A 22,340-nucleotide genomic window follows, 5' to 3' on the forward strand; every position below is an offset into this window, starting at 1 on the left:
TTGGACTGAAGATGGTTGATCATCAATTAGATGCCGAATCCATGCACAAACTGTGTTGTTTTCCACTTCGGAGAATGCAAGTACCCACCCAGGCAGTGCCACATTTGCTTGGGATGGAATCACATTGAGCGATACTGTCCGAGCAACAACAGAGGACACAGCATTCAATTTGAACGAGGAGAGCCACTTGCAGGAACCAGGGCATGGTGTGAGCACCACGGACTGAACGATGATCCAGAATTGAAGTTCGAGGTCTTGCAAGCACTGAAGACTAATCCTGGCAGCGCAATCCATATCAACGGAGTCTGCATCTATGGTGGAAGTAGCAAGAGCTTTTCTGCGTCCGACCGAATGGAGCAGCCTCGGGGCCGAACACTGCAAGAGCGCATGACCCGTCGCGATCCGAGGTCACTTTCGCCAGGTCAAGATAGGAGACGTCCTGCTTCTCGCTCGCTGTCTCCTCGTGGAAGACGTGCCAGATCCCGGTCCCCAAACAGAGGTCCGCCAGGATACGGTCGATATCGGTCTCGAAGCCCTCTTCGTCAACGGCCAAGAACCCCCTCCCCATACCGTCAACCTCGAGGTCGACTACAAGCTCCATCCCCTCCTCATCAACCTGAGTATCGTGCACGATCTCCAAGGTACGCCAGTGACACCAATGCAGTCGTGTTTGAGGCCAAGGACCGCCAACCAGAAAATCGCCGACCTGAGAACCGACCTCACTACCCTCGAGAGCCCGGACGCTTGACCCCAGTCAAGTTCAACATGCCGCCACCGTTCCATCCCCTTCCTCCACGACCTCCACTGCCTGGTTTCAACGGACCTCCATCCCGTGCACCCCTCGGCCAAGTCTCCTCCAACCTTCCCAGGAGTGATCAATCAATATTCGGTGCGCCAAAGCATCCATCTCAGTCAACAACTCGATCCGAAGCAATTGATGATGATCCGCACTTCGTCTTGGGAGTTAGCAAAGGTGCTAGTGAAGCTGAGTAAGTTCACCCCAGGAGCTGGGCAGTGACTCGCTAACAAAATGATCCACAGCATCCTCACTGCTTATCAACAACAAATCTACGAGATTGATTTGGAGCGGATGGCAGAAGGAGGTGGTGTGGTCAGACGTGACAGTGTTTGGAACGAGAGCATACAGATTCTGAATGCTGCGAAGAAACAACTCCTCGGCCGCTGAGCATCGAAAGGTGGCTGAAAGTGAAAGTACTGTCGGATGTATTACGAATATTTTCTTGAGCCTCCAAATGAGGGACACAGGAGGCAAAGGTTGCATGGACGCTTTGTCTGATGTGTGCAAACGTATGGCTGTGAAAGGGCAGCAGAAGGCGACGATTTGGCTCATCTCCTGGCTTCTTTGAAGTTTGGAGATGTCCACTGTACAAACACGGAGGCGATGGATAGAGCTTTGCTGTGAGATGGCTCATGACTTGTAAAAACTTTAATGCAAAACAAAATGTCTGAAAAAAGAAACACATCTCAAAGTATGGAATTGGCTTCGGGAATACCTATTCAACCCTAATCTGGCATACTCCACCAAACACCTGTGACAACCCCCAAGGGCCTTTCCATCTCCGCTTCTTCCAAAATCTCTTCGAGATCACTGGCATCTGTCCTCGTCCCTTCAGTGGCTCCCCAAGCTAGATGTGCACTAACTCTTACGCTCCTTAAATCTGGCAGCCTCCCATCTTCAACGGCGTCATAGATAGCGCTGGCGCTGACCCCCACATCTGCTCCCGCAGTGGGGGAACACTCTATATCCAGTATCCTTAATGGATGCGGAGATTGGACATACAAAGCAGAGAACATTTTATCGCTTACGAAATCTGCCGAGATGCGGAGAGCAGTCAGGGAGGGACATTCATCGAGGACTGGGTCCAGAGCTCCGACCCAGAGTTGCTGCATCGGATGCCGGATTGTAAGGTGCTGCAGCTGCGGGCCAAGGGTTTGGAGCATATCGACCAGGGCAGGCCTGAAGACTTGAGAACAGTGCTGAATGCTCAGCCGTTGGAGGGAAGGCGGAGCGTTGACCAAGTGTGTTCGCAGGAAATGTGAGTCGACCCCACCTGCCAAATGCAGGGCATACAATTTTGGGGGCCAGAAGTATGCTACCCCCGTGTTGTGTTCTTGATCATGGCTGGAACTTCGTGGGAAGAATAGGGTTTCGAGTTCTCGGAGGGATTTGAGGGTTTGAAAGAGGAGTTTGTTGGATATTGAGGCGGAAATTAGCGACAGGTCTAGATGGCGAAGCTTCGTGCATTTGCTGAGGGCAGCGAAGCTGTTTATTGCGAAGGAGGCTTGTGGTGCTACAAATTCTTCGATGTTCCCCTTCAAACGTCCCAGAAGTCTTGCCGTCAAGCTCCGGCTTGCGTTATGCACAAGTTCTCCCATATCAAGTTTCCGAACCAGGACTGCAAGTGTGGATTGTCGGATATGCGCATTCTTGGAGGGGCAGACTGTTCTGACGAACTCGCTGAAGTTTCCGCCATTGAGATATGGCCGATTGTATAGCAGGGCAATGCTGGCAGAGTACCAGGCTCTAGATACCAGGCTGCAAGCCCAAAATGTTGACTGCGTATTCTCTCGGCGAGGAATGTACGAGAGGATGTGGGAGATTATCTCGGAGGGGAGGAGTACTTCGCGGCCGGAGTGTGAGGGGATGATGGCCGGGACAGTAGAAGGTAATTCCTGGATCGGTCTCTGACTGCTTGGACATGTTGGAATCTTGAGAGGCTGGGCCATCTCTACGTTCCAATTACTTTGAGCATCAAGAGCCATGGTGGCGATCTGCTTGATCTGCTGTTGGAGTCGGCGGGCCTTCTGGGTGGTGGAAAGCCCAGAAAGTACGAGATGTTCAGGGTAGAGCGAACATATTGATTAATAAGGAAACCAAATCCCTTGGATTCCAGTTTTGCAGTAAATCTCTCAACAGGGATGGATGAGCGGAAGTGACGATATTTGCAAGGCTGATAAGAGAATGGTCATTGCTGACAAATCACGAGGCTGCAAATTTCAGCCTCATCAGAATGGAAGCCTGCACCGTTCCATCTGCAACCATGGCAGGAACAAAACGGAAACACGGTGAGGACTCCCAAGAGGCCGTTTACACCAATAAATCGCGTTCGCGAACGTCTGTCGAAGCCCGAATCGATCCCACATATGGCCAACGAAGCGCAATCCCAGGCCTCGACGATGATACGATTATGGATGGAGGTAATGAAGATCTCAATTACGATGAGGAAATGGATGCGTTGGCCTACTTGAGATCAGTCAGGTTAGTACACCTAGCCTGTTTTAGGAGCAAGGAAGAGCTTGGCTGAGACTTCCTATGCAGACAAATGCTGACTTCACACCTCTAGGCAAGAAGCATCTAGCATCCCTAACCTATTAGTGGCACCTCGAACCCCTCCAACCAGCGATAGCAGAGAGACTTACGATAATGTATTTGGAGACTTTCGAGGATACTATGAAGATGGTGCATATGTAGCAACCTCGCAAGCAGTGTGGGAAAGCCCGGATCCCGCTAGAGGGGAAGAGATTGATCAGCAAACACGGTATTTCAACACAATCATCGCTCGACACGAATTCCTGCGAGCTCAATTACAAGAAACCCCACCTGTCGAAGTGTTAGAAGCCCTCGGGCAGGATCATCCCACGCACATCGGGAAGCTGACTGTTGCTATTGCGAAATGGTGGAGATGGAAGATGCGAACAGTGGATCCCCGGCCGGCACAGATTGCAAGCATGGATAAATCTACGGTGTTACGGTTGCTTGGTCTTCTGACTGGAGGAACACTGTTGAAGAGAGGCGCTGAGGTGGAAGTAGGTGTCAGTCGTTGGGCTTGGAGTCTCCTTGCAAGATTGCCGGAGAGGGGAGAGCTGACAAGTGAAGAGATTGGTGTCGTGAGAGAGCTTGGTAAGAAAGCCGTGTTAATTGGCATGGGCCTACGCGAGAACCAGAATTGGGAGGAAGGTATGCAAGAGGTTGAGAAAGACTTTAATGAGGAGGAACATGAAGAACTTCCGGGGATAATCAACGAGGACGAAATTGAGCTTGACTTGCAGGACGAGAAGGTCAATTTAGAGGATAGCGAGAATGATGCTGAAATTTCGGCAACAGATTTGCTGGGAGGTGGTTCCTTTATTGGCCCTCGACTGCCTGACGAGAAGCCATCTACCACTCAGGACGATACCAATGGAGTAGCCATTCCAAAGGCAGTCTCGGTTCATGAAGGTGGCGGAGAGGATCATGACATCACTTCAGAGGAGGAAGGGGAGTTATCACCCGAAGGAGTCCCCGGAGATCCTGACGCCCTTGCCGCCGCAAGAGCCAGAATACTGACTCGACTCGATCAAGAACAGACCGACGACTCAGATGCTGATGAGCTAGTGGAAGCCGAGATTCAAGATGCGAAAGACAAAAGGGCGGCTGCTCTCTGGAATACCAAGGCAACCGTTGACATGATTGTCACCGTGGCAGGGGAGTTATATGGACAGAGAGACCTTCTGGAGTTCAGAGGCGCATGGGAAGAATAACGTAGGTAGAGTCAGTTATGCCCATGATACCATTGCTGTTTGCGAAATGAAGGCTCAGTATTCCAGTTCTCTTATCGTCGTAAGTGTCAGTATATTCTCGGAGCAAGTGAGCCACGAAAAAGGAACGCGTGGCACGAAGCCAAGGGGGTTCGCAAATCTTTTCTCCGCTTCCACGGAATCTTTGTAAAGTGGATGGTATGTACCAGGAGTTGACTCAACTTATAATGCAGTACGTGGATATAAGGTTAATAGCGCCGGCATTCTCAGCCCCAAATTAATTTATGGTCGATATTGCATGCGGGGAAGCATAGTGTTCCGGTGATATTCTCAGGGTTCAAGTTGACCTGTAGCCATTGGTCACTTCATATTAAATAATCCTCCCAACCAAAAGGTTCTGGCGAAGAACATCGGACTTCGCCCTTCCATACGTCTTCCTCATCAATATTTCTCGGCACTCTTTCTAAATGAGGTCACTGCTAGGGGTCCAGTATTTGCTGCCGAATTGGGTCCTTACACTCTATGTCGGCCATGTTCAGGCTTTGCTCGGTGGAAAATGGGCAGATGGCGGCGTCTTGCGGGTCTATTTGAAGAGAAGCTTCGCATCTTTGTTGATCCGATGGTAATCTTGATCTACCATTAAGAGACTCGGAAGTCTCAGAAGGGAAGCTCTGCAGACGTCAAATTGTCGTTTCTTCATTCAGAAGCTGCTGCTGTATTCAAGATCCATTCCCAATCACCTTCACCTTTAACTTCCTTCTTCAAGGTCTGGTTCTCCTAACCGCCTCCACAAAGGCCAAATAGCTTCCGCTACATACCCCCACCAAGTCCCTACCGGCTTCTCCTCTGCGTCTCCCTTTTCCATACTTCCGTCCGTGTCGTTCCTTAGTCCGTCTGGCTTTCCGTTGGGCAAGTCAAGCGCCGACTGCGGTGTTTGCAATATTCCATGGCATTTTCTAAATTTGCCAGCCCAATGATGGTAATCGACATACAAGTCAGGACCAGCCCACAAGAGCAGGAAGGATCCAAGAGGACTGGCAAAGCCTCCTTTGCAATCCTCGAACCAGATGAATGTATCGAGTGCAACCGTGCTGTGAAGCTCCCTGTGAGTTGCGCTACATCTTTCGAAAAGGGTGACGTGTGCAGGATCGTCAGCATTAGTCAGCCGAATTCTGCAAGCCCAAGCACTCGGAAACTCCTACCTATCCATAACTTCTCTGCCTTGCGCCGTCAACGCTTGCCAACTTCAGTCATATCTCTGCTTTCAGGGCCATGTTTGAATGTCAGCCAGTCCTTCTCTCCTGCTTGGTCACTAGTACATGGAGAGTAACGCTTTGCATTGAGCTAGCTCGAATCGATTTCCTTTCTTGTAAGATCTTACCTGTTGTCCCGTCAAAGGGTCGAAAGCCTCCCAAATGCCTTCGCGTTTTCGACAAAAATTGTCAACCATTAGCAATCGCTACCGCAGCCATCTCTTAATCGGCAGCAGTACATTCATATACCCTGATCTTGGTTCAGCCTCTGCAATACGTTTGATAAGCTTTACAACCCGCAGCAGAAGATCCGCTCTTGAATTTGACCTAGTGACTTTCGAACTCGGCTCTCTTCCACCCTTTACAGCGCTTTCTTATACTTGGGGGAGTCCATTTCCTTCGGACGAGGCACACGAAGTCTGGAATGAACCGAACCATCTTGCTTTTTGCAATCAGCAGCCAATTGCAATTCGGAAGAACCTCTACGATGCCTTGCAACATATCAGGACGAGAGAGCATGAGCCTGCCTGGATCTGGGTTGATGCCGTCTGTATCAATCAGGCGGACGATGAAGAACGCACATCGCAGGTTGAAATGATGTCTGACATCTACGGGACTGCGGATCTTGTTCTTGCTTGGCTCGGCCCAGAGGACGAAGCTTCACGAAGAGCTCATAACATGCTGAACACTTTTGGACGTGGAATATTCAAAATGGCTGCACGGGAGGGCTGGGACAAAGTTGACCAGTACGGCCCGAAGTCGCTGGAGCTGGTCGAGGAGCTGGGACACTGCCTTCCCCAAGACGCAGACTGGTCAGCCTGGAACGAATTCTTCCAAAGAAATTGGTTCCGCCGGACTTGGATCTTACAGGAAGCGTCTCTTGCCAAAAATCTTCGTCTGGTCAGTGGCCAACATGTTTTTGTTTTTGACGAGATCCATGCTCTTGACGCATACTCTGAGCATGCTCCTTGGTGGCCAATGAAAGCACCTAATAATTCTGGGGAAGACTTGCCCTCAGCAGTAATAAATCCAATCGCGCTTACACGCAGTATGATTAATGGGATGTTGCAGCGAAGTCGAAGTGTTAGAATACTCGAAGATCACCACGGTTCAATCAATCAAGGCATGCTGCTCCTTCTTGTTCTTGCTCTTGCTCGGAAATTGTCTTCCTCAGACCCACGGGATAAGGTCTATGGCAACCTAGGCATAGCGAAAAAGATCCTCGGAGTAGGTTTCGACGATGCAGCTCTTCCACCCGACTACAACATCGCAGTCGCAGATCTTTACATTCACACAGCGTCTTACATTCTAACAACGACCCCGATTTTATCGCTGCTCAGTCATGTAGAGGACGCAGAAACCCCGAAACCTAGCACCTTACCTTCATGGGTACCAGACTTGACTGTTCGCCATACTACCGGAAGGCTACGCCTTGGCGACACGGCCAACATCTTCGAGGACGACAAGCCGTTATATAGGGCATATATAAGCGGCTCCTCCCTTATAGAAACACGGTCTATAGCGAACATCATTCTTTTTGTCAATGGATACTGCCTAGGAACCGTCTCAGAAGTTGCCACAGGAGATTCGCTTTCGACGCCTGAAAAATTTATCAGTCAGATCAACCTCTTATCCAAGCTTCCCCATATGTATCTCAACGGCCAAAGTACATTCGAAGCATACTGGAGAACATACATGGGGGACTTCGCTCGATCGAGGTTGAAAAATGCCAATCAAGAAGATATCCCCTCGTCCTTCATTGCCATGATCATCCATGGCCTCCTCTGTTGGTTCGATGATCGCCCTATAGGAGATATGAGGCGACAGCTAGAACTAATACTCCAGCATCTTGCAAACATAGACAGCAACTTTTCACAGCACCTCAGGTCACTTGGAGTGGCTTCCTTGGATCTTCTGATCCAAGACATCCCCGCATTTGTATCCTACTGCCTAGATTGTGATTCTAGAAAAAACCTCCGGATCGCTCTGAAAGAAGCCGCAGAATCTTTATACCCCTTTTTGAGATTTGGCCGTCTTCAGTTATTCCGCACAGAAAACGAGTATCTTGGTCTTGGCCCCCGGTCTTCTCGTCCAGACGATCAAGTCTGGGTTTTTGAGCAAGCCAGAGTGCCATTCATCCTACGAGCGATCCCTGATTCCGAACACTTTCATCTTGTTGGAGAATGCTACGTGCACGGTGTCATGCAAGGCGAGTTGGTGGACAAAATTAAATTCAAGAGGATTGGATTAGCTTGATTATTAATACCGGGAATTGCTTGGAAGAGCTGAGAGAAAGTCGTTCAATCATTCAAACCCGATCAGAATATGGAGTGTGAATGTACCTTGGCTCCGTTGGGGTCTCGACTCTTGACGTCAGGCAATATCTTGTGAAAACGTAAATTAGTTGGAAGGTGGCGGAGAAAGCAAATATATACTCGAACAAATCATCAACGCAGCTGTCTGGAAAGGCCACTACCGAAGGAGGGATATCGACCATCACTTCTTTATATTGAGCTACGTTCGGACCACCCTTAACCGGTTGGCTCCCGGAACTCCTGGAAAAAAACTGGTCACGTGAGGAACACCAGAATCGCCCCTTTCTAGGAAATCGCGCATCGGAATGCGATTATGTCCAAATCCTTAGCGCTCAGCTGGGGATTAGAGAGAAGCAGCTCAAGTACCTTTCTCTCTATTTTAGTGGTTCTGGAATGCAAGGGGCTTTTATTGCGATTTTTTAAAGCTCGGGGGGGAATTCTCAAGGCTCTGGCTAGCTCTCGGGACTCCCTAAAAATACAAGTCACGTGAGGAACATTAAAACTTTTGCATATCACATGCCATACGAGCTTAAGGGAAGTTCTACGGGTATAAGAGAGAGCTTTATAAATAAGAATAAGGATATAAGGGTTTATATAAGAAAAGAGAAAGCTTTATAAGCTTATAAAATAGCTTAGAGGGAATTATAAGTAAGAGAAAAAGCTATAATAATTTATTAAAAGAAGAAAAGGCTTTATAAATATAAGTAAAAGCTAAAAAGAAATTATAAATAAAAATATAATTAATAAGAAACTTAAGGGAAATAAGCTTTAAAAGGCTTATAAAAGAAAAAGAGCTTTATAAGTAATAATAAAGGCTATAATAGTTTATATAAGGAAATAAGAAACTTTATAAGCTTATAAGATAGCTTAGAGAGAATTATAACTAAGAAAAAGAATTATAATAATTTATAAAAAGAAAAAAAGAACTTTATAAATATAAGTAAAGATTAAGAGAAAGTTATAAATAAGAATATAAGTAATAAGAAATTTATAAAAATAAGTAAAATTTAAAAAAAACTTATAAAAAAGAAAAAGTTTTATAAATAAAAATAAAAGCTATAATAATTTATAAGATAACTTTATAAGTATAAATAAGGCTTAAAAGAGTTTATAAAAAGAGAAAAAGAGCTTTATATATATAAATAAGATTATAAGAATTTATAAAAAGAAAAAGAAAGTTTTATATATATAAATAAAAATTATAGTAATTTATAAAAAAAAGTAAAAAGTTTTATAAATATAAATAAGACTTAAAAAAGAATAGAAAAGAAAAGAAAAAATAAAGAAAGCTTTATAAAAATAATATTAGAAATAATAAATAAAATCAAAATAAAATTAATATATTAAATATAAGATTATAAATATAATTCTTTATATATATATAATTAAAAGAAATTATATTAAGTTTAAAGTTTAAGAATTTATAAAGTTAATTAATTAAAAATAAATAATATAATATAAAAAAGAATTTTATAAATTAAATTAATAAAAGAAAGTTAATTATAAATTAATTAAAAAATATATTATATAAAAAATATAAGAAATATATAAATTATATTTAATTTTATTTTATTAATTTATAAAAAGAAAGAAAAGGCTTTATAAATATAATTTTTATAATTTTTAATTAATATATATTAGAAATAAAAAGATAAAAATAAACTAAATTTAATATATTAAATAAAAGTTTATAAATATAAATTCTTATATATATATAATTAAAATATATAATTAGTAATTTTAATAATTTAAAGAAATTATATTAAGTTTAAAGTTTAAGAATTTATAAAATTAATTATTTAAAAATATAATATAATATAAAAAAAAAAAAAAAAAAAAAAAAAAAAAAATATAAGAAATATAAGAAATATATAAAGTAAATTATATTTGATTTAATTTTATTAATTTATAAAAATATAAAAATAACTTTTAAATTAAAAAATATATTTTTAAATATTTTAATTTAAAAAGATTTTAAAAATAGTTTATATTTTTAATATATTTAATAATATAAAGTTTTTAGTAAGCTCTTTTAATTAAAATCTTTTATATATATAAAAAATTTATTTTAATATAAATTAATAAAAATATCTTATATTAAAGAAAACATATATTAAAAAAATTATTAACTTTTAATAATAATTCTATTATATAATATAATAGCTTTTATTTTTTTAAAATTATTAAAAATATTATTAAAATAAAATTAAAGAAAAATATTATTTAATATTAATAAATTACTTTTATTAAAACCTTTCTTTATATAATATTTATTAATAAAAGAATTATAAAAGGAATTTAAATTAATTTTCTTTAATTTTTAAAACTTATTTATTTTAGTTTTTATTTAAAGTACTTATATTATTAAAATTTAATTATTAAGAATATTAAGACTTTTTATATAATTATATTATAATTTAAAATAATATTTTAATAATAATTAAATTTAATTAAACTTAAAATTTAAAAGAAATTATAAATAAAATATAAATTAAAAGAATAGTTTTAGCTTATTTATAAATAATTTTATAATTTATAAGTTATTTTCTTTCTTATATAATTTATTAAAGGTTTATAAAAGTTTATTATTAAGAAGTATTTTTTTAAAGAATTACTCGGGACAAGTTTAGGGCAAAATTATTACTAGCCCCGGAGCTTATATAGGGCCGCTAGCAATAATTTTAGTAGAGCGGCCCTAAACTCGTTACTTCTTTATATTAAGCTATATTCGGACTACCCTTAACCGGTTAGCTCCCGGAACTCCTAGAAAAAAACTAGTCACATAAGGAATATCAGAATTGCTTCCTTCTAGGGAATCACGTATTAGAACGCGATTATATCTAAATCCTTAGAGCTTAGCTTAGGATTATAGAGAGAATACTCGAGTATCTTTCTCTATATTTTAATAGTTCTGAGATATAAGAGGCTTTTATTATAATTTTTTAAAGCTTGGGAGAAAATCTAAAGCTAGCGGTTTTATAGAAGGTACTAAGAAAAGAAATCCTAATCTTATATTACTTTTCTTTCTTTCTTTTCTTTATTACTATAGATCCTCCCCGCTTTTATACTTCCTATAGGCAAAACCGGCCTGCTTCTGACTTTATTATAGAGCAGGCTAAGCTATATAAAACTTGCTCTTACTATTAAGTTTATATCCTTCCTCTTTTCTGACTTAATTAACTAGTTAATAGGCCCGAAATACTACTAATTATACCTAGTAGTGCCCTGCCTTGCAAGAACTTGATCCAAATACCCTCCCTATCTCCCGGTAATAATAATAGTTAATTACGGACGTCTTTATAGACGAGCTAGCCTCACGGCGCTAGTAACGGATCCATTAACCGTCCGTTGCGGCCCTAGTTTATATTATAGAGGACCCTCTTACTAACCCACCTACTATACGGCCTCCTGCCTTTCTTTCCCGCTTCTGGCCAGCTCCCGCATATATAACTAGTCCGCTTACGGGTTACTATATAGCTTGCGAAGCCCTTTATTTTAGCTATATGGACAATTACTTTAAGGCCTATTATAAGAAGGGTAACGTAATACTTCCTCTGATCCGCAAGCCTCCTCTATACCTCTCTTACCTCTTTACGGGCAATAACCCGCTTTATCGGGCCTTCCGGATAAATATCCGGGTATATAATTATGCTTTTGCCTTTACGTTAATTAGCTATAAGAAGAATACCCGGATTAACTTCTCCCGTAGGATCTAGTACTTTTAGATCTATAGCAAGCTCTTCTACTTCCAAGGCCCGCTATAGCCCGCTTTATATACTAAATCCTCCTTTATATAACTCTTCTTTTATAATCCGCTCTTTATAACTAATATACGGGCTACTAACTTCCCTTACTTAGATCATATAGTTCTTTTATAGCTTATAGATATACTTACGGATTATAATCCGTTTATTATGGTCTATAAGATAGCCCGCAAGCGTCTTGCGAGCTAGTAAACCGATTTCCGGATCTTACTTAACCCGTAAATACGCTTAATTCTTGAGTCAGGCACTAATTATTATTATAAGAACCTCCTAACGAATAACGAGATTATAGCCCTTATCCCGGATAAGTATACGAATACAAGCTACTATAATCTAGTACTTATGGTCTGCGAGGCAGGCTGCAAGCATTTGCAAATACGTATGGTTAATATTATATATATAGTATATATACCGCTCTATTATATCTTACTCTTCTCGTATAGTAACCCGGGCTAGTACTACGGTTTATAGTTATAGGACTATAATAGGATCTATTAGCGGATATGGCTAGAGTAGCGGGTCTTTTACCGGTACTACTTCTACGTTTATCCGGCCTTCTCCCTGCTCTTTTATACTAGCCGCCTCTTTTAGTAGTACGTTATTAATATATATATTACCTATAAGACTATCTCGCTTAACTAGCTCCACTCATACTAGTAAAATATCCGTACGAATATATATATAGGACTTGCGGATACTCTAATTCGCAAGGATATCCGTACGGGCAATATTAGCTATTACTTTATCCTCCCGTCAAGCTTTACGGGCAGTAATTACTTTATGTAATAGCTCTTTTAAGACTTAATAACTATTATATAATACTTTAGTAAGCCAAGCTTCTTTATTACCTTTATAACTAACCCGTACTAGCCTGAGATTATAGATTACCTCTTAAATAGGTAGCAAGCTATTAATTATCCGGATCTCCTTTACCGGGTCTTTATATTAAAGGTAAGAGAGCTACTTGCAGACCTAAAGAATTACCTTTTTAGACTATATATAGGCTATATATATATGATTAAGTACTAGAAGCATAGCCTCCCGTATATATACCTGCTCTTATTTCTTAGGAAGGAAGCCGTCTTCTTAATCCCTAATTTAGTTAACGAAGTTATTTATACCGAGCTCCTAGACCCGTTATGGGATCCTATAGGCAAACTTATAACTATAGTAACTAGTCAGATATCTTACGGACCGTATAGCCTTAAAGATAATCCGAAAGCCCCGTATATGGTCCGTAAGATGCCTATAGCCCCGCTCGTATACTAGAAGAGGTTCCCCAAAGCATTTATAGCCATAATAATTATTCGCAAGAATAAGTATCCCGAGTACTAGTACCGGGATAATAGTCATACGTTTACGGTCCGTAAACCAGACTTTTTAGGCCAGGAAGTTATCCGTAATAACTACTAGGTCATTTCATATAACCCGTACCTCCTCTAGAAATTCCGCTCCCATATTAATATTAAGATTTACGCTTCCGTATAAGTAATTAAGTATATCTATAAGTATATCTATAAAAGAACGGACTATATGACTATTATAGTCTCAGGAACGGATAATAAGATTACCTAATACCTTTAAGCTCGGTATATAGGCCCTATAGAGGCTTTCTGGCGCCTGTTCGAGTACCTAATATACTAGGAGTTCCCCCCGGTCTAGTACTTGGCGATCTACCTCCCTGGGTAGCATATGGTCTGCTTTACGAATAATCTCTTGCCCGAGCAAATCGTAAACCGGGCCGCAAATACCTATTTGACCTTAATAGCTTTCTTTAAGTATAATACGATATACGAGAACGGCCGCTAGTACCTCTACTACGAGTTCCTATAGTACTTTATATAGGTTACTAAGACCCGGATATAGAAGTACTGCGAGCGAGGGTATAGTATTGGCCGTATTTACTACTATAGCCCAGTTTCAGGCGAGCGGTTCTACTTATGGCTCTTACTAATAGTTATATACGGTCCGCGGTCCTTTAATAAGCTCTACTTAGTTAAGGGCATCCGTTATCCTATATACTATACTACCTATATTACTTGCGGCTTAGCAGAGAATAATCAGGAGTAGTTCTAGTACTTTAACAAGGCTATTTTATTAATAACTAGCCATGGTTTACGGATACTCTTTCTTATAGGTATCCGCTAGTAGCTAATTATAGATAAGCGAGTAATCTGGGACTAGTATAAGAAGCATTTCTATAATAACTTGGCCCGCAAGCTAGCCTATAACCTATTAATTAATTTCCCGCTACCCTTAGTTAATTCTTACTATAATTACGGCCTCTTTTTACTTGGTCTCGGCCTTATAAATCTCTAGCAAATACTTATGAATATTACCCTGCCTGAGAATACCTTTAACTAGACCATAAGCCACTATATAGCTAATCTACGGGTTAATTATACCTATAAGATATTACTAGCGACCGTAATATAAGCCTAGCTAAACATGAACTAGTACTCTTGCTTCCAGATAATTATAGTAGTAATTACGGATAATTCGTAGACTGCCCACTTCTACTTATAAGGCCCGGGCAGGACCGGTAAGACATTTCTTTATAAGACCCTCTACTACTATTACTATAGCCAGGATAAGGTAGTCCTATACGTGGCATTAACGGGTATTATGGCTCTCCTTCTCCCGGATAGACATATGTCTCACTCCTAGTTCCGGATCCCGCTCGAGCTTAATAAGTTATCTATAAGTATAATTACTAAGACAAGCTAGCTCGGGGCTCTCTTATGATTTACGGACCTGATTATCTGGGACGAGGTGCCTATATAGTACAAGTACTACTTTGAGGTAGTATACTGGCTAATAGTTAATTTATGATCGGTTACGGACGATATTCTCTTTAGAGAGGTGCCCGTAATCCTTAGGGAAGACTTTGCCCAGATCTTACTAGTAGTCCCATATAATTCGCGGGCTAATATAGTACGGGCCTGCCTATAGCGGATATAGATCTGGCTATGGCTCTATTAGCTATTATTACGGATTAATATACGGGTTCATAATAACCCGTCCGAGCAGGATTTTATAAACTGGATTAGTTATCTGCTATATAACCCGTCCTTAAATAGGCAGATTATACTCCCGCCTTTTATTCCGTATACCTAGTTAGTTACGGACCTAATTAATTATGTCTACCCGTGAGAATGACTCTTACGGGCCCCGTATAATTACCGGGCCTTTAATAAACGGGCAATCCTATTAACCCTAAATAATACGGTCCGTAAGCTTAACTAAATAATCCTGGATATGCTCCCTAGCCAGGAACGGACATATTTCATAGTAGATTCGGCTAATATAAACGAGGCAGATCCTGAGATTATAGAATTACCGCCAGAGATCTTATAAAGTATCTATTTACCGGGTCTACCCCTTTCCAAGCTATAACTCAAGATTAGTATACCCGTAATACTCTTACGGAATCTCTATCCGCAGGAAGGGCTTTATAACAGGTTACGGATATTAATTTATAGCTTTGGGAAGTTCTTGATTTATATATGGCTACTAAGTAATAATTTTAATAACTAATTACGGATAATTCTACGGATTAAGCTCTAGTTAACGGATTAGTAACTATCTTTTATACTCTCCCATAAGTAGTTTCTACTTGCTTTATCCTTTATAATAATTATTAATAAGTTATAGGACTAGTTATTTAAGGTAGTAGGGGTGAATTTATGATTGCCGGTCTTTTCTTATAACTAGTTCTATATGGCAGCTTTATGGGTAATTTTATAAGCAGGGCTTTATATTCTTTTACTTCCTAATATAAACTATACGAGTAATATAGTATACCCAGAAATATTATAAGGTCTTGCTTAGCTTTTAACTTACTTACGAATAACTTTATATACTTATGGGCTATTCTTCTTCTTATATTATCTATAAAGGCCTTTACTAAGTCACATATCCCCTTTAATTCTAACCCTACTCGGGACGAGTTTAGGGCAAAATTATTAATTAGCCCCGGAGCTTATATAAGGCCGCCAATTAATAATTTTAGTAAAGCGGCCTTAAACTCGTCTATATAATACTATTAGACGGTCGGACTACCTAGTTAAAAAACTAGTTACGTAAGGAATACCAAAACTTGAGCCTAAGCCCCCCATATATTACTCGCTCTAGGAATACCAAAGCTCTCTACTATTCCCTATATATCCCTCGGCCTTTTATTTAGCCTATAATTATATAAATATGAATTCTTTCCCATTATACTTTTATACCGGTTATAGATAATACTTTCTATATAGCGGATTTCCCCTAAATCTTAAGGGAGATCCGTATAAGACATATTTATAATATAAGGTCTCTTTATTCTTATATATCCGGACTTACGTACTTGGTTACTAACCTTCTTTAGGCTAAACGGGCTGCGAGGCGCCTTCCTCTTATAAATATTAATCCAAATACCCCTTAACAGACCCGTACCGGACCTATACGGCCTCCTATAGATAAGAATAACCCTCGGCCTCGAAAACGGATCCGTTAAACCTATAATAAGCTAGATGCGGCCTGTAGCTAGCTAGTAAAGGCTACTCTACTACTACTACCTTCTCCTTCTCCTCTTTCTCCTCCCGTCTTACCTATTAGCTTTTATTTATAGTTCCGGGATTAGCCCGCTTATAATCTTGGCCCGATAAATATTAAGTACGAGAATTATAGTATAAGGTACTAGATATTAGAGGCAATTACGGGCACGAATTAGAAATTTGAGCTCTATTATAAGAAAGGAGACGTAATAGTAAATAAGTTACGAATACCTCTGTTCTTTTTACAGGCACTTCTTAAAGGGAATAATCCGCAAGCCCGTAGCTTTTATTAAAATATAAGAGTATATAATTCTATACTTACTTTTATGTCCGTAAGCTATACCAAAGACATATATACTAATCTCTCTTGTAATCTTTACTACTTTTAGATCTATGGGAAGCTATTTCATTACTAGGGACCCTTAGAGCCAGGCTTATAATAGGTTCCGGCCTTTACCTAGTTATTTTTTTATAATCCAGACTATATAACTAATCTCCGGTTACGGTACTACCCGTAACTTAATTAAGCTATTCTTTGCGGCCTTTACGAGATACTTGCGGATTATGGTAATTCCTTTATATAAATCTATAAGATAGTCCGGGAGTAATTAGCTAGCTAAACGGGTTACTTTCGGATTCTTCTCAGCCTATAAATATACCTAATCCTCTAGTCTAGGGCAAACCATTACTGCGAGAACCTTCCTATAGCTACGGAGCTAGCAGGAATCCTCCCAGACGAGTTTACGGACGAGAGTTAATATAATATTCTCCTTGTAATTTGCGAGCCTAGCTATTAAGGTCCGCAATTTTACTAGGTAACTATTACTTACGTAGTATATATACTACTTTACTACGTACTTCTCTTTCCATATAGCAAATACGAGTAGTACTATAAAATGACCTTATAGGATACCCGTTATACCCATTAATAGATCTATTTAGAGTAATAGCCCTTTTACTAGTTCCGTTTATATACCCGTAATTACAAGGCATTATCTCTCTTTTATATTTACCGGCTCTTTTAGTAATATATTATAGATGCTTTTATTACTTATAAGACTATATTCCTTAATTAGCTCCGTTTATATTAAGACAAGATCCGTATAAATATATATAATAGTTTAATAAATACTCTTATTTATAAGAATATCTTAGTAACTAATCTAGGTCGGCGGTTCGTTCTTTTATCCTCCTTTACGGGCGGAGATCGGTTTATATAGTAGCTTTTTCAAGATTTAATAGCTATTATTTATTATTTTAAAAAGCCTACCTTTTTTATTACCTTTATAGCTAATCCGTAATAGCCAGAGATTATCCAGGAGCTATATGGCTTATAACCTATAAACCGGCCAGATCTAATTACTTACGTATTTTGACTTAAGATTTAAGAGCTTCTTACGGATCTCAAGAATAGCCTTTTTGGACCATATATAGGCCACGTTTATATAATTAAGTACTAGAAATAAGGGCTTCTGTATTTATACTTGCTCTTATTCTTATAAGCGTCCGCAAAGTTTAATATACCTGAGTATATAAACGAGGTCATATATACTAAGCTACCGGATCCGTTATAGGACTCTATAGGCAAGCTTCTAGCCTTAGTTACGGGTAATATATCTCACGGTCCGTATAGGGAGGATTATATACGGGCCCCATATATAGTCCGTAGAGGAGCTCATAGCCCGTTAGTATACTCCAAGAGGTTCCTAAAGGCTTTTACGAACCATACCGTAATTTACGAGAATAACTATCCTAAGTACTACCGCCAGAATAATAGGTAAACGTTTACAGTCCGTAAACCCGGTACTTGGGACTAGCAAGTTATCTGTAATAATTACTGGGTTATTCCGTATAACCTGTATCTTCTCTAGAAATTCCGCTCGTATATTAATATAAAAGTATATACCTTGGTTTAAGTAATTAAGTATATTTATAAGTATATATATAAAGAAGCAGACCATATAATAGTTATAATTATGGCTATAAATAACGAGATTACCCGGTATATATATGCCTATTACATAAGTTCATATAAGGCTATTTAGTAGCTATTTGAATTTCCTATATACCAGGAATTCCCTCCTATTTAGTATCTTGCGGTTTATCTTAAGAGAGAGTAAATAATCTACTTTCCGGATAATATCTCTCCTATAGCCCTAGCTATAAAGACCGCAAATACCCGTTTGACCTTAATAGCTTTCTTTAAATATAATACTATATATAAGGATAGCTAGTAGTACTTATACTCGGAGTTTCCGGCCTACTTTATATAAGTTCTAAAGACTCGTATATAGAAGTACTACTAGTAGGGTAATAATAACCGGATCGGCTATATATATTACTATAGCCCTGTTTCGGGCGAGTAGTACTACTTATGGCTCTTACTTATGGTTATTTGCGGCCCGCGGTCCTTTACGGATCTATATTTAGTTAAGGGCATCTATTACCTAATATATTAGGCTGCCTGTATTACCCGTAGCTTAATAGAAAATAACCAGGAGTAATACTAGTATTTTAATAAGGCTATCTTATTTATACCTATAGGTGGTTTACGGATATTATTCTTGACTAGCCTCTACTAGTAGCTAATTACGGACCCGTTAGTAATCTGGAACTAGTATAAGTACTACTTCTATAATAATCTCTAGTACTAGCTCACCCGTAATAATAGTTTCCTACTTTTACTTCTTAACCCGTACTATGATTATGGCCTCTTCTTACTCGTATATAGGCTTACGGACTAGTAATAGTTACTTATAAACTACGGGCTCCCGTCTTTTGTCTGGGATTAGACTAGTAGGTACTATTTCTTATCTATATTACATATTCTCGAGGACTAGGTATTACTTATGGTTATAATACAAGCCTAGCTTAATCCTAATTAGTAATTATACTTTACGAAGATTATTATGGCTATTAAATCAGATCTGCAAATAGCCTATTTCTATTTATAAGGGCCAGGAAATATAGGTAAGACATTCTTATATAAGGCGCTTTACTATTACTTTTATAGGCAAGGGCGAATAATTCTTTGCATAATATCTACGGGTATTATGGCTCTCTTATTACTAAACGGACATATGTCTTACTCCTAGTTTAAGATTCTAATTAAGCTTTACGAATTATTCGTAAGTTCTATTATAAAGTAGAGTGCCCTTAGATAGATCCTCTAGTCTACGGATCTTATTATCTGGGACGAGATACTAATATAGTACAAGTACTACTTTAAGGTTATTTATTAGCTCTTAGTAGATTTATGGTCTATAGTAAATAATATTCTCTTTAGAGAAGTGCCCGTAATTCTTGGTAAGAACTTTGCCCAGATTCTTCTAGTTATATCATATGATTTACGGGCAGATATTATTACTACATACCTTTAATAATTATTTATTTGGCTATAGCTCAAGTAGCTCCGCTTACGGACTAATATACGGGTTTGCAAGGGCGAGAATAGCCAGGAGTTTATCCGCTAGATTAGTAAATTACCTAATAACCCAGACCCGAATAAAATAGTAGTAATTCCGGACTATATAAACTAGCCAGTATTAATTACGGATCTAATTAGCCATATTTACCCCCCAGATCTTCTCTCCCGGGCCGCTACGGATCCGTTAACCTTCCGCGGGCGATACCTCTTAATTATATTAAATATTATAGTCTCGGAGCTTAATACCTATATCCTTAGACATTTACCAGGCTAATTACAGATATACTAATTAGTAGATTCCCTGGATATAGACGAGTCTTCAGGTAATAACTTATATGAGCTACCCGTAAAGTAGCTATAAAGTATTAATCTCTCTTCCTTGCTACTATCTTAGCTTACTCTTAAGATCGGGGCTCCGGTACTACTTTTACGGAACCTATATTCGTAAGAGGATTTATATAATAGGACCCGGATAGTAGTTATAAGCTTACGGGCATATTATATCAAGGCCCGCTTGCTTGAAAGGGATTTTGACGGCTAGTTACGGGTAATTTCACGGATTAAGCTATCCGCTATAGATACTAGCCTGGGAATTACCTTCTCCCGGAAGCAGTTCCCGGTCCGTTTATACTTTATAATAACTATTAATAAGTTACAAGGTTAGTTCTTTTATACCATTAGTTTAGACCTACGGATGCCCGTATTTACTTACGGGCAGTTTTATATAGGGGTTTCCCGTATATTATCTATAGAAGGCTTAAGTATTTTTCTATTATACGAGAACCTATCTAGAATACTTAATATAACTTATCCTAAGGTCTTAGCTAATTTACTTTAGTACTTTACCTCTTACGGGTGCCTTACGAGTACCGGGTGGCCTTACGGGTTAGTTTGAGGGATTTGGGGGTCCGTAACTATTCGTAACTACCTATAAGTATCCGTATCTGTCCGTAAGTAACTTGCGATTATTATTTCGAATGTTTTAGGGCTTAAACGGACCGAGAATACCATGCTATTAGGTATTAAAAGTATATACCTCTCCCAGATAACTCTTTATAGGATTTATAACTCCTTACTCTACTCACTTTCCTCCTCCTCCTCCCTCTCCCTCTCCTCCTCCTCCTCCTCCTCCTTTCCCCCCTCCTCCGTCTCCGGTACCGAGTAATTCGTCCCCTCCTCCTCCTCTAGTACCTCCGCCTCCTCTTTATAAAGAGCCACTAGCTCCCTATAGAGCTTAGCGAAACGGCGTACCCTCTGAGAGAAAGTAAGTGGGCGGCGGTGGCGAGGGGCGGCGGGGCGGCGGGCTATTTATATATTAGTTATAATCCGTAATAATCTATAGCGGATATATATATATAAAGATAATTTGCCGGGAGTAACCCGGTCACCTATATGACTACCGGGAGTGACCCGGCAAAGCGGACGTAGGTTAGTAGTAGCAGGGGCAGGAGCTAGAGCTAGAGGGAGAGGGGGAGCGGCGGCGGCGCCTATAAGTACCCGTTAGGTTAGTTACGGTCCGTAAAAGATTAGTAAACAGGTATAAAAAGCACTTACGGAAAGAATAACGGGCACCTTTACTACTATAATAGCAGTTAGTATAGCTTCCTCCAAACTAACTAGCCACGACTATATATACCGTCCACACACCCGACCCGCTAGCATAATATGTATACCCGGCGGCATAAACTTGACTAACGAATTAGCCAAGCTTAGCCTCCAGGTTAGCAGGCCGGGCGGGGTTAGTGGTGCGGCCGGGCCGCAAAACAGGCACCCGCAGCGGAGCCAGTAAAGAGAGCGCCGTCATGGCGCGGGTTAGGCGGGCGGGCAGGGCAGGCAGGGCAGGCAGGGGAGGCGCTGGTGCTAGTGCTGGTACTACTACTACTACTGGTGCTACTGCTACTGGTGCTACTACTGTTACTGCTGTTGCTGCTGTTACTACTATTGCTGCTATTGCTGCTGCTACTAGTGGTGGTGGTAGTGGTAGTGGTGGTAGTGCTGCTACTGTAGCTGGGGCTGGGGCTGGTACTACTGCTGTAGCGGGAGCAGATGGGAGAGAAGACATTCTACGGACCGTAAGGAGCGTTACAGGCCAGGGGCAGGCCCGTAGCGGGTATGGGGTTAACTTACGTATGTGTATGTGTGTTTATTAAAGGAAAGAAGCTTTGGAATTCGAAATTAAAACCTACCTTATTTAGCTTACCTAGAAAATTTTTAGCCTTCAAAAAGTGAATTTTCAAAGTGAATTTAAAGTCAGTAAAGCTGATATCCCTTAAATAAGTGCCTGAGGCATCTAATTAATCTCGAATCGAGATCAGGGCAAAATTAAAGCCTGGCGGCCCTACGCAAGCTCCGGGGCCAGTCTTTAATTTTAGCGAAGCGGCCCAGATCTCGTCTACCAATATCAACTTGTGGCGCCATGGAGAACTATGAGGTAAATGGGGTCGAGATTTCTGGCACGGCATCGATGAGGGAGGGGAAGAATTATAAAAGGGGGTAATTGTTAT

The 22,340-nt window shown here is 40.0% G+C and overlaps 4 protein-coding genes across 4 annotated transcripts; 3 read left to right on the forward strand and 1 right to left on the reverse strand.

The window, feature by feature from the left end:
• Positions 1-30: 30 nt before the first annotated feature.
• Positions 31-1,446, forward strand: K444DRAFT_691653 (uncharacterized protein; the record flags this gene model as incomplete). Its single annotated transcript, XM_024887799.1, has 2 exons — positions 31-989; positions 1,042-1,446. The coding sequence occupies 2 exons, from the start codon at positions 31-33 to the stop codon at positions 1,184-1,186; spliced, it is 1,104 nt and encodes a 367-aa protein (XP_024734470.1). The 3' UTR covers positions 1,187-1,446.
• A 78-nt stretch (positions 1,447-1,524) lies between these two features.
• K444DRAFT_644427 (uncharacterized protein) lies at positions 1,525-2,784 on the reverse strand (the record flags this gene model as incomplete). Its single annotated transcript, XM_024884961.1, has 1 exon — positions 1,525-2,784. One exon carries the CDS (start codon positions 2,782-2,784, stop codon positions 1,525-1,527), a length of 1,260 nt encoding a protein of 419 aa, XP_024734471.1.
• A 3,077-nt stretch (positions 2,785-5,861) lies between these two features.
• K444DRAFT_614972 (HET-domain-containing protein) lies at positions 5,862-8,169 on the forward strand. The gene has a single exon (XM_024880625.1). The coding sequence runs from the start codon at positions 5,955-5,957 to the stop codon at positions 8,046-8,048; it is 2,094 nt and encodes a 697-aa protein (XP_024734472.1). The 5' UTR covers positions 5,862-5,954; the 3' UTR covers positions 8,049-8,169.
• A 3,441-nt stretch (positions 8,170-11,610) lies between these two features.
• K444DRAFT_691655 (uncharacterized protein) lies at positions 11,611-11,882 on the forward strand (the record flags this gene model as incomplete). The annotated part of the gene is made up of 1 exon (XM_024887800.1): positions 11,611-11,882. The coding sequence occupies one exon, from the start codon at positions 11,611-11,613 to the stop codon at positions 11,821-11,823; it is 213 nt and encodes a 70-aa protein (XP_024734473.1). The 3' UTR covers positions 11,824-11,882.
• Positions 11,883-22,340: the final 10,458 nt, after the last annotated feature.

This window comes from Hyaloscypha bicolor (assembly GCF_002865645.1).
Source record: "Hyaloscypha bicolor E unplaced genomic scaffold K444scaffold_116, whole genome shotgun sequence".
In the NCBI taxonomy this organism is placed as follows: domain Eukaryota; kingdom Fungi; phylum Ascomycota; class Leotiomycetes; order Helotiales; family Hyaloscyphaceae; genus Hyaloscypha; species Hyaloscypha bicolor.